The sequence below is a fragment of the Aspergillus pseudonomiae genome (assembly GCF_009193645.1).
Source record: "Aspergillus pseudonomiae strain CBS 119388 unplaced genomic scaffold BDV37scaffold_2, whole genome shotgun sequence".
Classification (NCBI taxonomy): domain Eukaryota; kingdom Fungi; phylum Ascomycota; class Eurotiomycetes; order Eurotiales; family Aspergillaceae; genus Aspergillus; species Aspergillus pseudonomiae.
In genome coordinates this window covers 544,498-560,380 of record NW_022475994.1, presented here as the reverse complement: position 1 = coordinate 560,380, position 15,883 = coordinate 544,498, and the positions used below count along the sequence as shown (strand labels likewise).

General features: G+C 50.3%; 5 protein-coding genes and 1 non-coding gene across 6 annotated transcripts; 4 read left to right on the top strand and 2 right to left on the bottom strand.

The window, feature by feature from the left end:
• Window positions 1-121: 121 nt before the first annotated feature.
• Window positions 122-2,237, top strand: BDV37DRAFT_292728 (major facilitator superfamily domain-containing protein; the record flags this gene model as incomplete). Its single annotated transcript, XM_032089236.1, has 6 exons — window positions 122-531; window positions 578-688; window positions 818-917; window positions 971-1,037; window positions 1,090-1,553; window positions 1,651-2,237. The coding sequence occupies exons 1-6, from the start codon at window positions 283-285 to the stop codon at window positions 2,235-2,237; spliced, it is 1,578 nt and encodes a 525-aa protein (XP_031946925.1). The 5' UTR covers window positions 122-282.
• A 397-nt stretch (window positions 2,238-2,634) lies between these two features.
• Window positions 2,635-3,906, top strand: BDV37DRAFT_267786 (D-galactonate dehydratase; the record flags this gene model as incomplete). Its single annotated transcript, XM_032084072.1, has 3 exons — window positions 2,635-2,810; window positions 2,876-3,097; window positions 3,153-3,906. 3 exons carry the CDS (start codon window positions 2,635-2,637, stop codon window positions 3,904-3,906), a joined length of 1,152 nt encoding a protein of 383 aa, XP_031946924.1.
• A 128-nt stretch (window positions 3,907-4,034) lies between these two features.
• Window positions 4,035-5,183, top strand: BDV37DRAFT_79997 (uncharacterized protein). Its single transcript, XM_032091251.1, has 3 exons — window positions 4,035-4,278; window positions 4,345-4,557; window positions 4,616-5,183. Exons 1-3 carry the CDS (start codon window positions 4,162-4,164, stop codon window positions 5,057-5,059), a joined length of 774 nt encoding a protein of 257 aa, XP_031946923.1. The 5' UTR covers window positions 4,035-4,161; the 3' UTR covers window positions 5,060-5,183.
• Window positions 5,184-6,004: 821 nt separating this feature from the next.
• Window positions 6,005-8,590, top strand: BDV37DRAFT_80012 (uncharacterized protein). Its single transcript, XM_032091252.1, has one exon. The coding sequence runs from the start codon at window positions 6,267-6,269 to the stop codon at window positions 8,289-8,291; it is 2,025 nt and encodes a 674-aa protein (XP_031946922.1). The 5' UTR covers window positions 6,005-6,266; the 3' UTR covers window positions 8,292-8,590.
• BDV37DRAFT_79942 (BTB domain and ankyrin repeat protein) lies at window positions 8,591-14,067 on the bottom strand. The gene is made up of 3 exons (XM_032091250.1): window positions 10,852-14,067; window positions 10,674-10,791; window positions 8,591-10,622 (listed from the first exon to the last, which is right to left on the bottom strand). The coding sequence occupies exons 1-3, from the start codon at window positions 13,919-13,921 to the stop codon at window positions 8,891-8,893; spliced, it is 4,920 nt and encodes a 1,639-aa protein (XP_031946921.1). The 5' UTR covers window positions 13,922-14,067; the 3' UTR covers window positions 8,591-8,890.
• Window positions 14,068-14,953: 886 nt separating this feature from the next.
• BDV37DRAFT_t12 lies at window positions 14,954-15,023 on the bottom strand. Its single transcript has one exon. It is a non-coding gene; the product is annotated as a tRNA-OTHER (tRNA).
• Window positions 15,024-15,883: the final 860 nt, after the last annotated feature.

The window sequence follows — 15,883 nt, the reverse complement described above, 5'->3', positions numbered from 1 at the left end:
TACCAGACCAGGATCTAGGAAAAGACAACCCAGCATGTTAGCTCAAGGCTTCCTACCCACGGTCATAATGCGGAGAACAACCCACTTCCCCAGATTCCAGCGCCTAAGACACCCCCACGTACTTGGCTTAAGGATGGGGACTAAACGTCACTGCCGGCAGATCAGCGTCTACTAGCACTATAGAGCTTGTTGGCAGCAGGTGGGGAAGATTAAAGTCCAATATCCCTTAGACAGACTTGATCTCCGTAGAGGAAACAGAACTGGACACCATAGAGCATCGCAATGCTTGCAGAACAGCCAACCCCAGCTCCTACTCAACCAGGTAACCAAGGGAACAAACCCTCAATGATGCACGTCGAGGCAATCACTGGGCAGCCTGGTAAGATCCAGAATGGTGACACTGCCTTGGCGCTCTTCGAGAATTTCGATGAGCTGCACGAAGATGTCGACCCAGGGGAGCTAAAACGGCTTGTTCGCAAGATTGATTTTATGATTCTTCCCTTTCTGGCTGTTTGCTATGCGTTTTACTATGTGAGTTTTTCTTTCATCCGGTTGGGTAAGTTTCTAATGGTGTTAGATTGACAAAACTACTCTTTCATATGCGGCCATTTTTGGCATTAATGAAGATCTGGGTCTATCGGGAGAGAAGTATTCGTGGTTATCCAGTGTATTCTATTTCGGGTTCCTGGTAAGATACACTATTATCCTAACTATCCAGTGTTAGATGCCCATGAAGAGCTTAGCTGCGAGACACCCCTTCCTACCGGCACATCCTGACTGTCTCCAAAATACCCAGGCTGACCCCATACTACCCTAGGTCTGGGCCCTTCCTACCAACTTTTTGATGCAAAAGTTCCCTGTGGGCAAGTATTTAGGTGCCAACATCTTCCTCTGGGGACTCTTCCTCATGCTCCAAGGTACTTTTGTCCTCTCGCACGACAGTTGCAAAATTTTCTACTAATATCCACAGTGGCCGCAAAGAACTTCGTGCAACTCGCCGTGCTCCGCGTAATCTCCGGCGCAGCAGAAGCATGCAGGTACATATCCTTCCCACCAGGTTTACCCAGAAACAGAAGTCTAATATCCCAGCGACCCTGCCTTCATGCTCATCACAAGCATGTGGTACACGCGCCGCCAACAACCCATCCGGATCGGACTCTGGTATACCGCCAATGGCTTCGGCATCGCCCTCGGCGGTCTCCTCGGCTACGGCATCGGACACATCAAAGGCGCCCTCTCCTCCTGGAAATACGAGTTCCTGATCATCGGGGCCCTATGCTCTATCTGGGGCATAGTAATAGTCATCTTCCTGCCCGACTCCCCGGTGACAACGCGGTACCTATCGCCCCGAGAGAAACGCCTCGCTGTAGAACGGCTGCGAGAGAACCAGACCGGCGTCGAGAATAAGACTCTTAAGCCTGCGCAGATATATGAGGCTTTCCTGGACTGGAAGGTCTGGGTGTTTCTCCTCCTGGGATTATCAGGGAATATCCCCAACGGGGGGATTTCGAATTTCGGGACGTTGATTCTAAAGGGATTCGGGTTTTCTACTTGTATGCGTTAGACAATTCCTTCGACAACACCTTTCAATTGGTTAGACACTGATACTGATGCTGATTCTCTTGCTGATGATTTGGGGAAATAATGCAGTGGTAACAACCCTTATGCAAATACCCTACGGAGCCTTCATAGCCCTCATGATCCTCTTCAGCATCTGGCTGAACGACCGCCTCCCGCAGAACAACCGCTGCTACGTGACCATACTATTCCTCCTCCCCAACCTCGCCGGCTCCTTTGGGCTCTGCTACCTGCCCGAATCAAACAAGGTCGGCCGTCTCATCTGCTACTATCTAACCGGGTCCTACAACGCCTCTTTCGTGCTCATTCTCTCCATCCTCACGGCCAATATCGCCGGCCACACCAAGAAAGTCGTCACGAGCGCGATGATCTTCATCGGTGTTTGCGCCGGCAATATCGCCGGCCCGTTCTTCTATAAAGAGGCGCAGGCGCCGCGGTATCCGCTGGGAATTTGGTCGATGATTGTGTCTCATTTCGTGGAGATCGTGCTGGTGGCTGTATTGCGGACGGCGCTGGCCTGGGAGAATCGGAGACGGGATCGGTTGCAGGTAGTTGGGCCCGGTGGGGAGGGTGAGGAGGCGAGGCAATGGGAGATGGATCGGACGGCGTTTAGTGATCTGACGGATAAGGAGAACTTGAACTTTAGATATGTTTACTAGATACGGGGCCTTTCCCCTTGTTTGGTGTGGCTCTTCGGGATGTTCTGGTTCTCATTAGGGCTGGGTGAGAATTGGGGTTCGGACTTGTTTCCGATGGGCTTTGGCGGGGGGTGGTTTTCCGAGTAGCCTTGTAACAAGGCTGTTATTGAATCGGCTAATCTGGGCTCGATTTTGGCAATGGTGTATTGAGGGGAGACACTGCGCTTTCCCCGTATTTCTCCACGAATAGAGCTCCATATCTAGAACGTGGGATGGCAGGGCTTCAGAGTACCTTGTAACGACCCCCACGCGGGGAAGTATGCAGTATGTGTAATGTGTACTCGATTGTATATATAGCTCTACGGAAATGACGACACAGAAGTCATAATCATCCATCTGTCTCGCTAGGAAACCAGCAATGGCCAGAATCAAGTCAATTGAGTACTTCCGCGTTAAGCCTCGATGGCTCTTCGTCAAGGTCACCGATGAACAGGGCCGGGTCGGCTGGGGTGAGGGCACTTTAGAAGGCCATACACAGGCTGTGGAGGGAGCTTTGGATGAGCTCATTGCAAGGCTAGTGGGCTATGAAGCTGAGTATGTCCCATTCTACCGTCGATATTTTGGGTCCATCCTCCGTAGACAGTACTAATCAATGGTAGTGATATTGAGCATATCTGGCAGACGGCTTGGCGACTGGGTTTCTACCGCGGTGGGCCTGTGTTTATGTCGGCACTTTCCGGAATAGATATTGCGCTTTGGGATTTGAAGGGCCGTGTGCTTGGTGTACCAGTTTACCAACTGCTGGGCGGAAAAGTGAGGCAGAAGATTCAGGTCTATGCGTGGATCGGAGGTGACCGGCCCAGTGATGTGGAAGCCGCAGCGTATGGATTATGTTCCTCGCTGTGCAGATACCGGTATATACTAAGCTTCGGATAGGAAAGCGCGCATCGCCCAAGGACTCAAGTGCGTCAAGATGAACGCAACGGAAGATGTCAACTGGCTAGATTCACCCTCAGCTGTGGACTCTTGTGTTGAGCGATTGAAGCAGGTCAAGGCATTGGGCCTCGACGCAGGATTAGATTTCCACGGCCGACTACACAAGCCTATGGCTAAGCAACTAGCGAAAGCATTGGAGCCATATCGTCCGTTGTTCATTGAGGAACCACTACTTTGCGAGCATCCCGAAGCGCTCAAGCAACTCTCCGATCTGACAACGATCCCTATTGCGTTCGGAGAACGATTGTATACGCGGTGGGATGCGAAGAGGTTTCTGGAAGACGCGTCTGTAGATGTCTTGCAGCCGGATATTGCGCATGCCGGCGGTATTTCAGAGACGAAGCGGATCGCTACCATGGCCGAGACGTACGATGTGGCGATCGCACCACATTGTCCGTTGGGGCCCATCGCGCTGGCGGCGTCTATTCAGGTTGCTTTGTCTACGCCCAATTTCGTTATCCAGGAGATGTCGTTAGGGATGCATTATAACGTGGAAGCGGGGGATATTGACTTGAATAGCTATCTAGTGGATAAGTCGGTCTTTGATATTAATGAGGGATATGTGAAAGCACCGTCCGGTGTTGGGTTAGGGATTGAGATCGATGAGGCCATGGTCAGGAGAATCAGTGCTGAGACGGAACCATGGCTTCCAAAGGAGTTTTACGGTCCGGATGGTGGCATTCGAGAGTGGTGATCTGGTTGTATGTAGCTTGGTAGGGTAGAGCTGATAACCTAATGTCTTGTACGCGGAATGTCTATAGGGCTGACTGTTCACCACCATACTAGACAAGCTCCACGCGCACGATGCGGGGGCGTGGGGGTTCACATAACAAATATTCGAGGGGAAATCTGGCATGAGAAATAAGCAGTTATAAATAGTCGGCTTGCTACGCGCAACTTTGCTGGGATGGTAATAGTCAGCCATTAGTGTGCTGCATCATTCACCATAATGGATCTCTTCTCGCTCACGGGTAGAACCGCCCTTGTTACGGGTGGAACTCGAGGCATTGGACAGCAGATGGCTATTGCTATGGCTGAAGCTGGTGCGGATATCATTCTGGTTCAGGTAAATTGATATCTCCTATCAGTCAAGCAACAACAACTCCAGAGATCTGACTCTTCCGGTATGTAGAGAGACATTAGCAATCAAGACACGAGGCAAAGGATCGAAGGTTTAGGGCGCAATGCAACGATTTACACAGCCGATCTATCTTCTCGGGAGTCTGTCTCTTCATTAGTATCGACCGTCTTGAAGAATGGGCATGATATCGACATCCTTCTCAACTGCGCGGGGATTCAACGGCGACACCCGAGTCATGTTTTTCCGGATGGTGACTGGGACGAGGTATGTTGCTTTCCCGTAGCTGAAGAGTGATATGCATATTCAACTCTAACGGTGGCAGGTCCTCCAAGTCAATCTTTCCACCATCTTCACCCTCTGCCGGGATATCGGCGCCTATATGCTCACCCGGACCCCGGATTCCTCCGGTCACCGCGGAAATATCATCAACATCGCCTCTCTTGTTTCATTCCAAGGTGGATTGACCGTGCCGGCTTACGCAGCCGCAAAAGGTGGCGTGGCGCAATTGACAAAGGCTCTATCCAATGAATGGGCCGCCAAAGGAATCAACGTTAACGCGATCGCCCCCGGTTATGTAGCTACGGACATGAACACGGCATTGTTGCAAGACCCTGAGCGGTCGGCCAGTATCCTGGCGAGAATCCCCGCGGGACGATGGGCAACCCCGGAGGATTTCAAGGGAGTGACGATATTCTTGGCGAGTCGAGCGAGTGGATATGTCTCTGGTGAGATTTTGACGGTCGATGGTGGGTGGATGGGGAGGTGATCAGGGTGTGTTTTGTACACTTGGGGTGACAATAAATACATAGTGGAATTTTAATCGGGGAGCAATTCCAGATTAAAATCTAATGGCTCAACTTGGTAGAGTTATTGGTTGATCGGAGGTGTTTCGCTCGAGCTAAACCGACCATTGTATAATTGTCATCTATATAGGTCGTCCGTACCGTGGTAATGCCGTCTCTTAGTGCTGATTAGACCGGTATACTTCGCAGGCCGAACTTTAGTCAATGAATCATGGGGTACGGGGCTGGTACCGGCTCTTCGCCAGAAGAACACCGTAATGACTGGTCACTGGAGAGTATCTATCAGTTGCTACATTGTGTAAACAGTAGTACTACTATGTACTACAAAGGTACCTGCCCAGGATTCACACTCTCTTGTTCTTTTCAGGGATTCGATATTGCGTGCTGCAGCGATCTGTATGATGACGTATGAGGATCGGCAACTGCTGGAGGGGAAATTCCTGGAATATGCACAGAAGATATCGTGCTGTTTTCATACCAACAGACTGGTCCAATCAGTCCCCCATGAGGTTGGAGGAGATTCTGAGGAAGAAAAAGATCCAATGAAGGCAATGGGGGTCGAAGGAGAAAGGGTGATGACTGGATTCAATGGGAAAATCTACGATCCACCCCAATGCGGTCTAGACTCCCGGATCCGTAACGCGTAATGGTAATACCCAAATTCATTCATTCCTTCTCTCTTTCTTTTCCCTTCATGAAGAACCTCTCCTTTTCTCGACTCTTTTTCCTTCTGGTTCTGAACCAGATTTCGCTTTCTTTCCCTCTCATCAGTCATCTAAGGTTTTTCTGGGTGAGAAAGAGATTTGAGACTTTCAATTTAAACCCCTCACCGCCACGCGTCTCTGCTCTCGTCAGCTTAATTTCGTCCATCCCTTTGCCTGATATTTTTAACTACTGCACAGATTGATCCAAACCCTCGGGTGTAACGAACTTCTCACCTCCACCAATTGCCTGGCGCGCTCCCCGCGCTGTCGGGGGATACACAGCACTTGATACCTAGGTTCACGACGCAAGCAAGCGCTCTTTGATTAATTTGATTATAATTGCTTTTTTCCTTACTTGTCCACTCGGCGAGTTTCTCCGCAAGGCCAACGTGATTGCAACGATCTACCCTCGGCAGCAGCTGCTCGTCGCCCCATTTGTGGTGTGCACACATACACCCTTACCGCCATGCCGACCTCTAACACCTCGTCCCCCGTCAAGCGCCCCGGCCTGGGTCGTCGCGCAGTCTCCTCACACGCCGTCGTCACGCGATCGACATCCACCCAAAACGAACTGGCCAACTCCAACGCCGCCCACCAACAATCCTCCAAACTCTCTCACCGGCAGCATCGTGCCCATATCGTCGGCGGTGGCCATCGCAACCACCATCGTAATCCGTCTTTTGGCAAAAACCTGAATAAACAGCTCCAAAGACATCTTTCTCACACTCAAATTGACTCGGAAAGACCCGTTCGTCATCATCAGCGCAAGAAGTCCGCTCCTACGACTCCCGCTGCTGTCACACCCGCCGCAAGCCCGCGTGGGACGCACCACGTCCGTTGGGATGGAGCCTTGGGCGAGAGTGACCAAACCACTACTTCGATGAAAAAAAACAACTCAAGCCCTGCGCTTCGCCGAAATAGCAGCAGCGTCATAGGCAAGGTAGGGAAAACGGCCCTGGTCACCGATCGCCCACAGACCAGCTCAGGCAAGAAGAAAACGGTGGGCTTCGAATTGGCCGATTCCGACGACAACGACGACGGGGACTGGGAGGATACCACTCAGTCGCCGGAGAGCACTAGGCGCAGCTCCGTCGCTCAATCTAAGGATAGTGTGGAGAATACGGCGGTATTGGTGGATCCCTTGACATTCGTTAAGCGTTCTTATCCACAGTTTCCTCGGTCGACCAGCCTTCCCGAGTCGAGCCTGAATAATTTTGGTCACAACAACCCTTTACCGGACGACGACAGTGACGACGAGCCCAGCGAAAACGGTGATACACAACAACAACACCCACCAAAGACCGAAGAGCGGGAAGAAAGTAGTCGCGCTACTGACCACGGTGATATTGCATCTCGCCTGCTGACTCCCGCGCACTCTGCTAAAGCACCGCCCGCCATGTCCTCCATATCGGCCACAGCGAAGCCAGCGACAGTCGATTCATTGTCACGCAATGCTTCTCTAACCAATCTAGCTTCCGGTCACGATGGGTTGCGCCGACCACCACTCTCCTCGTCTCAAAATGCACTGGCCAATACCCCAGGCAATTTGACACAAGCAACATCATCTTCGATCGAGGGAGGCGTGTCGAGGTTCATTAAGACTGGCTTCCATGCAACTCCTCGTACAGATTCAGACCCCAACACTCCATCCTCTTTCTTACCCCATTATCACCCCCAAACACCGCCCTCTCCTGGCCGTGGAGCAAGTTCGAAGAGAGCACGAGCATCCCCTCCCACCCGGCCGCCTGGCGCAGAACCGCACTCCCGCACCCAGCAGAAGCTGTGGCTGCAGCGCACTGCCGCTCTGAACACCTCCCCTCCTGACGGCCATGGCGTGGCAGCGACCGCATCTCCGTCAGCAATGGACCCGGCTTTCATGGCCGCAGCGCACGCCCGACCAGGAGCCGGATTTGATGCAGGAAGAGGACTTGTCAATGGGACATCGCGGGCCAGTCCTGCACACGACACTGAAGCAAAGCATGTCCGCAAGGCATATGAGAAAACCGCTTTGGAGCTTACAGTGGTTCGACGGTTCCAGTCACCGACCGGGGATAGTTTCCGTCGTTTGGCATCCCTTGTCAATGATACGAAGTTGGGTGCTGGCCACCAGCGACATTCGTCCCTCGGCAAACCAATCAAGTCAGCGCCCTCCTTGACATTGCTCCAAAACGGCAAACAGCAGTCTCCCAGTCAGAACAGTGCAAGTCCAGAACCGAAACAATTAATTAGCCGGAAACGCTCAGATCTGAAACCCTCCGCCTCCCAAACATATCTTCAAGAACCCGCCGATCTCGCGAACGAAACTTCGGATTCCTCACAACAGCCCAAATCCCAACATCCTTCTCACCGCATTCTCTCTACATCCGATGAAGCTGCCCATACGACTCCCGCCGTGGAAGAGTACCCTGAAGAGCCATCATTTATGGCCAGCGAAGCCGAGATGATGATTCGTCGTATGTGGGAAAGCCGTGAGGTAGCCATCGCCGGCTGATGTACAACCACTACGACTACAGCTTTAGCTACGCCCTCATGTCTTCACTATTGACTCAAGTCTTTCAACATCGCTTGTCCTCTATTTTCCCACTGTTCTCATCCCAATGACTTGAGCATGTATGGCGTTCACGGTGCATTATGTATAGCGTACCATCTCATTTCGGGGTCCAGCGTACACATTATCTTGATGGACGTCTTGCGTTTAGGTTGCCTCTGCTACTTTTCTTACTTCCTCTGTCACTTATTATTCCCCGAGCATAGATATCTTCGGTTAATATTTGTAATGTGTCCACTTTCGAGCGTGCTCACGAATGGCTTTACCTAGGCAGCCTAATTCATGATTCTCAAGGTTTCTTTCAAATTTAGTATCGTTCCATCTAAGATAGCACAGATGTATTCCCAATTCATTGTCTGTATATGTCATAAATAATGAATACACAACATACATATTACAATAGATCCATAGTGCAGAGCCCGCCGTCTATAGTGACAAAGAATCTAAAGAAAAGAAAATCATGATAACCAAGACGAGTTGTACACATGACAACATTGAAGAATAAAAGAAAAAAAGAAATAAGAATTAAGAATAAAAAGACATCAAATATTCCCATCGCGATCTTTACCTCGCCCACGACCACCACCTCTCCCACTCCGACGGGCATTAAACCCACCAGCAGCGGCATCAACATGTACAGGCCGCTGCTGACGGGGCGTCGAAGCTGAGTTCTTCTTCTGTCCAGGTTTATCGGGCCCATTGCCCCGATGTAATTGTTGAGAAGGAGCTGGTGTAGAGGTATTCCCGCTGCCTTTTCCTCCTCCTCCACCGCCACGCCTCTTCCGCTGTTGACCCTGACCATGGCCTCCCTTGCCACGGCCGCCGCGGCCAGATGGGCCGTCTCTTTCGTTCTCTTTATGGTCCACGGGGGGCAGGCCTTGGATGCGTCTGCTTTCTTTGTCCCACCATTCTTGGAATTCTTGTTCGGCTTGGATGTCTTGCAGGTTGTGTTTGGCTGTTGCTGCCTCGCGGATTTCGTCTTTTTCGGTTTGTTGTTGCATGAGGATCGTGGCTAGGGAGAGGGAGTTGGGGGAGGGCGAGGTGAAGCTAGTTTGGTATGGTTCTGGACGGGGGATGTGGCGGACTGATTGGATCGCGGGTCGAGGCTGGGGTTGGGGGGTTGCTGGTGGGTTGGGGGGTGGCGCTGTTGATGGGCCTGAGATGGAAGGTTTGGAGGGAGTCTGTGTGTTGGTGGTAGAGGCTTTGCGGGTCTGGATTTGCACAGGTGGTGTTCCTGGTTTTGATGGCGGTGGTGTCCCGGCGACGGTTTGACGGAGGGTCATGGAGGGCGCCTTGGGGGTTGATTTGACTGAGCCGGAGGTTAGGTTGTCTTGTCCGTCGGTGACTCCTAATGGGATCGGCTTTGTGGGTGTGGCCGTCTTCCATGGGTTTTGGGGTGGTTCTTTGGCTTTTTTCTGAGCAGCGAGCATCTCTTGCATTTGTTGTTGCTGGATCTTCTTGCGCTCCTTTTGGGATAGTTTTGGAGTGAAGTTGTTGCTGTTGTTGCTGTTGCTTTCCCGAGGGGCGGAAGACATGCCTAGGCTGAGATTCGACACGCGGGTTTCTGATGCTTCGTCCATGATGTCTTTTAGATTTTTCTTGGAGCCTGAAACCACTGATGCACTCCACGGCTGTTGAGAGACGTCTGGTGGAGTAAGAGAACCGTTCTTTTTCCCGTTCAGCGCACTAGCTCGTAGTTCAGTTGGAGACGCTGCAAGTATAGCATCTTGTGGGGATGCCATTTGATCATCCAGGTAGCTTCGGCCTTCCAATGATCCTCCCTCTGTTAGACTAGACCCCAGAGCCGGTGAGTCAGGGTATGAGCGCGAGTCATTGGCATCATTTGGTTTGACCCCACGGACTGCCATCTTTCCTTTAATATAGTCTCCCGGTGTGAGCAAATTCTCGTCATCCATTTGGAACATCAGGTCGCCGATTGAGTGCTGGGGCCTCAATGATGGGCTACGTGACGTGGCAGCTGAGACCCCCTTAGTAGGAGTCTGGTGCGCTTTCTGTCCCGAAGGTGCTGAAGGCGTGAGTGTTGCTCGAAGCTTTCCTTCGTTCGTCTCAATCTGGCTGACATGTGACCGAAGTCTCATGGAATCAATCTTCCTCCGCCGGTCTCTTTCTACCAAGGATACAAGCTCAGGGTACTTTTCAAAGACATATTCTTCGGAGTTGCGCCCTCGTGACACCGGGAAGCTCGAAAGCTGGTTCTCGTGACAAACAGAATCAAGCGCACCCAGCAAGAATTCATCGAGATCCTCCAAATATCTAGGACAATGTCAGTAGCCAGGAATACTTCAGTGAGGTCTCCATTCCTACCTATTAGAGAGTAGATCTTCCAAATTCAAGCAAATATACTCCAATGCAGCATCTTTGAATTCCGTCACACAGCAAGGCGCAGTGGCGTTGAGGAGATGACACACATTACGTGTGGTTACTAGCTTTCGTTAGCAATTCGACCAGTACACAGATTAGAAGGGGCTGGAACTCAACATACCGAACCTGCCAAGCATCTTCTGACAGATTTGACCCAATCGGTCAATCATCAGCTCATTCGCCACGAATGCAACATCAAGCACTAGGTCAATGAATTCCTCCAGGTCATTCGTTCGAACTTGGTCGAAAAGTTGCTCCTCCGTATCTGCATACATATACCGAAGCACAAACTCAAAGACATGCCGATCAATATGCTTTAGATCCACGTATATATCGTCAGTTGGATCTATACGGCGGGAGGAAAGCCACCTGCCACCTGAACGGCCACGGAACAAGGCGTCGAAAAAAGGACATCTTTGGCAAATAACTTGGCTGTGAACCCTCATAGTGCCGTTTTTCAACTCAACGATCACATCACCACTGTCAAAGAACGTGATATCATTAATCGCACGTTCCATATCTGACTTCAGAGCCATTGTAGGCTCAATCATTAACCTGGCAGATCTCTCCAAACTAGTAAGGCCCAGGCTGGTGGCAACACGCATCACTTCAGAGCGGACCTGACGATATCTAGATGCATTTTCCGGTGTATGTTTGGCTAGCTGCCACACTTCGAAAATATTGTCTGTGTAAGAGTAGAAAGCGAGGTTCAGAAGAGTTAAGAAGTCAACGCCTTGGAGTTGAAGCTGTGCATATCCTTCTCCGTCGTAGTTGATCGTAAGCACGTCAGGAATGGAGAAGGATTGTGCATGCCGTAGATCATGGAATGCCTTTCTCAAAACCGGGCTGCGCCCTGTCAGGATGAACTCGTGCACAGGTATACGTATGTCAGAGGTTGTGGTCATGACCCATACTGTTCCGGGGAAGCGCCCGGTCTGTAGCGGTCGGAAATAGGACTCGACATCTGACTCTGACATAATGGCCTTCTTGATATTGATGACAGGCTCTGAGTCCAACACACTGTCTTGATCAGTGGCAACAGAGCCTAATACAGAGTTGAAAGGTGAGAGTGGGAACATATCTTTCCACAGTGTGCTTTGGTCGATGTTAATTTGCTCCCTGGTAACATCACAGTTCCGTTGCACGGTTGCGAAAGCTCCAAATGCATTGCTACATACGCTCACAACTCGAGAAAGTCCAGGGACGCGGACAAACTTGTGGTCTTTCGATAAACTATCCTTCGCTTTCCCCCGCTTTTCTTTCCTCCAGGCCGATCCAGAAGCCGTGCAAATGATGATCGAGCCATCTTGTCCAACATCAACGTCTCTGACAGCCATGTGCGCCTTCTTCACAGACCACACTCGAGCCGGTGTAGATAAAGAGTTCCGTATTTTAGCTGGGTTTGTAGTAGAAGTCGAACTCGGTGGGTTCTCCGTCCTGTTGACTTGTACTGTGAAGACTTCACCAGAACTGGACAACGCACATATGGTATTTCCACCGGACGTTACTTTAGTGATACAATTGATGGAAGTGTCGTACCGGGTAGACATGAAGCTGTTCCTAATGAAACTCGAGCTGATATCTAATGGGAAAGACAGTCTCGAGTAGCCATACTGTGAAAATACCCAAACCTCATGGTTCTGGAGGAGAATGGCCGTGGCTTGGTCAATAGCGGACACGCTCTGGATTGGAGCACTAAAAAGAGATGCTCCGACACGCCGAGGGGTCGTCTGAGTTTCAAGAGATCGGGCATCCGAGTCGACAAGTCCAAGCTGACCTTCATTCTTACCAAAAGTATAAAGACCAAAGTTGCTGAAAACAACTGAATGTATCGCAGATGCTGCAGCTCCAAGAATGGTCTCCTTTTTGAACGGGTTGAATATCTGTCGTGGAGTCTTCTGCATTGGCACATCGTCTCGGTTGTTGGTTCTTGGAAGACCATAACCTAATTGACCAAACTTGTTACTTCCCCAGCTGAATATCTCGCCGTTCTCTGTAATTGCGAGAGTGTGATCCTGGCCAAGGGCAACAGAAATAACCCTCTTGCTGGCCAACCCTCCGGTCTCAACGCAGACAAAGCTGAACCGTGTTGACTCATCGCCGGTACCTAAGCGCCCTCCGGGGCCGAAGCCGCACATGAACAGGTTCGACTCTGGATCGTTAGTGAGAATGGCTGTATGCAGCTTGGACATGGCAACGTTCTGAATTTTGATAGGTCTGTTCTTGATCAATGCTGGCAAATCCGTGACTCCGCGCAATTGTTGGAGATTTGAACTCCCTTCATCCAACTGCTGCTCTCGGAATTCGGAAAAGAACCGCTGCAGAAGGTGATCTGGACGTTGGAAAGTTATTCTCTCGGGATACTGGCGGTCATCCTGGTCCCCTACACCAAGATTCAGGTTCTTATTGCTCCCAAACGTAAATACTTCGTCACCTAGTACATTTGTTCTCGGTTTTAGCGCTCGCTTTGCAAAATGACCATCTTCGTCGAAATCGTCAGGCTCTGAGGATGCAATGGAGGCAGTGTCCGCATTGTCAAGATCGGCGAGCCTTAGACCATTCCCTGTCAGAGAGACAATACTCTTGATGTCACGAGATGCAATTGTAGCTCCATATACATCAAAGGGGCTGTACCCTTCTCGGTCTTTAATTTTTATCAAGGTGCCACTCGCGTTGTTTATATTTCCCGATTTACTAAAGTCCGTTGCATCACGCACATCGCGAGTTAGTAACGCTTGGGCAATAGCGGCATTGCCCGCATACAAAGCCCGGTGCAGCGCTGTCCACCCACTCTCCCAATCTTGTGCATATATGTCAATGAAAGGCACCTCGAGTAAAGCCACAGCAAAGTCGGTCGCAGTAGGTTTTGTCGACGAAGCCACAAGGTGGAGTAGTGTTCTACCGAGTTGATCACGAGCATTCAATTCCTCCCGAGATAATGGCCTTCCACTCCGAGGTGTATTGCTTCGATCCGGGACCGGACTACCTGGCGACGTTCCGCTCAATTTTTTGCTTTTGAGAGAGAGACCAGTGGAGGCTATCGTACCCCCAGGGCTTCCGATCTTGAAATTAGACGATCCGCTAGGTCCTGAAGCCCGCTGGCTACCGGAGGTATAGCTGGCAGTTGCCAGAACCCGCCGGAAGCTATCAACGTCATCGCGCAAAAATAACTCCCAAAGCTTGCTACTCATGTGCCCCAAGTTGTAATGTGTCAGAATCTCTTATCAGCCGAGGACCAGAACGTCGTGTTCACCACAGAGGGTTCACGGCGCACCGGAAGAGCTCCGCGGGACGACAAGAGTATTCTGACAGGAGGAAGAGAAGGAGTCGACAGTCGTCAACGCGTAGTTGTAATCTCGGATTGTAGTCGGAGGCTGATATACACCAACACGATAGCCGTATCGAAGGGAGAGGAGACGATGCGAAGGAGTATTAGAGCGCGTCGTAAAATGAACGATATGCGGTGGCGATGACAGCTCTGTATTATCTCCGAGCCTCGGACGTGAGGGGAAAGGAACTTTCAGCGCGATCGGTTCGATTCGCCAACGGGATGCGACAGCAAGATCGATGCAGAGGAGTGAATTCGAGCAGCGATGGAAGCGATTCCCGTGGGTATATTCCTAGAGGGATTTTGCTCTTCTTTGAGTCTGATAGTGCTGTCACGGGATTTGAAGGATGACTGACCCATGGATTGGAGGGATAATCGGACAGCGTCCAATCGGGCGGCGCGCACCCCTCCATGCGCGCCGACGAGAGGTTGACGGACGACCGTGCTTCCAACTTGAACTATGAAACCCCTCACCCGACTACATCCATGCCTTCCTTCGTTTCCGGGCCCAAATGGTCTTGATGATGGGAGCTATGGAATTAAGCTTCGGGTTTCAAATGTAACCCTAAATCCATGCTGGAATCTGTACAGTCTTCCTAATGTCTGAAACAATGGGGTCTAAAACCATCTGGGTATCCACCACAGGATACCTAGTAGGTAAACAGCCCAGTGCACCTCTGTATACTGATACACAGGATACTACTTCGTCGGGCGGCCAAAATCGATCGCCGGATCTATGTTCACCATCAACAGTGGAATAGCCGGACAATCAGTGATGCCTGTGTGACTCGAGCAATTATGGAAGAAAAGATCTGCCTAAAAATGAACCATCCAAGTAGGGCTCAATGCAAAAATACAAGGAAAAATGTATATAAAATCCAAAAATAAAAATGAATGGGAGTGCAAGGATGCGAACCCTGGCCTTGTGAGAAGAGTCACATATCCTACCGCTGGACTACACTCCGCTACTCTTATTTGAAGGTTAAAAGAAACCAGGGAAGCTATGTAAGTAGCTAAACAATAACATAATAGCTGAACGCGAAGCGCTCTGCTATGATTGCACATATTGAGTAGTTCTATAATTCTCATATCCAATCCCACTCATAAGGTTACCACGCTATGAACGCGACATTCATTCTGTTAATGGCATCGAACAAACATATGTGTATCTTTGCTCTGAAATACTGCGCCACTTGTTTGGATATCAGCCACTAGCCCCAGTCACACTACTCTCAATATGCTGTATGTACATGTGGATAAAAGATCATGACTATATCAGACCCAGTCCAATTCCAGGTGCCTATGTGGGTACCATAGCTCTGCAGATGAGGTTGTCTCATCACTTCACCAATTTATCTCAGACTCAGAAGACTCAGAGCCGCCTCATTCGCCCAATTACTTCCTCTAAGTAACATGTGGGCGGCAAAAATATCGCCTTCTGGGGACAAAGAGATCGAACGGGAAAGGAAAAGAAGAAGAAATTAGCCATAGGCGAAGACCCTACTCATATTTGGTCTAGACTGTACGACGGTGTGGGTGGAATACTCCCCATTGTGCATAGCGATTCCCTTGGCAGTGGCCTATGTGAAGGGTCTCATTTAGACCTTCCGTCTATATTAATGATTGGCCAAAGGGGGCTTTTTTAGCAGATAGGACGGGCCTATAATCGGGGTAGGATGTTTCTATTCCAGGTACAATCTATATCGAGCTATACGAATGGTTAATATAATGCCCAAGGATCTGTCACTATGGAGAGCAAGTTAGTTTTTTATGGTGGGTATTATCGAATGATAAACTGGATTAGGAATTCCTATATAGCTTAAAA

Coding starts and splice junctions, on each gene's coding strand:
- BDV37DRAFT_79997 (XM_032091251.1), top strand. CDS start 4,162: ATGGATCTCTTCTCGCTCACGGGTAGAACCGCCCTTGTTACGGGTGGA. Junction 4,279..4,344: donor CGGATATCATTCTGGTTCAG/GTAAATTGATAT, acceptor TCCGGTATGTAG/AGAGACATTAGCAATCAAGA. Junction 4,558..4,615: donor CGGATGGTGACTGGGACGAG/GTATGTTGCTTT, acceptor TAACGGTGGCAG/GTCCTCCAAGTCAATCTTTC.
- BDV37DRAFT_80012 (XM_032091252.1), top strand. CDS start 6,267: ATGCCGACCTCTAACACCTCGTCCCCCGTCAAGCGCCCCGGCCTGGGT.
- BDV37DRAFT_79942 (XM_032091250.1), bottom strand. CDS start 13,921: ATGAGTAGCAAGCTTTGGGAGTTATTTTTGCGCGATGACGTTGATAGC. Junction 10,792..10,851: donor GAAGATGCTTGGCAGGTTCG/GTATGTTGAGTT, acceptor AACGAAAGCTAG/TAACCACACGTAATGTGTGT. Junction 10,623..10,673: donor GAAGATCTACTCTCTAATAG/GTAGGAATGGAG, acceptor ACATTGTCCTAG/ATATTTGGAGGATCTCGATG.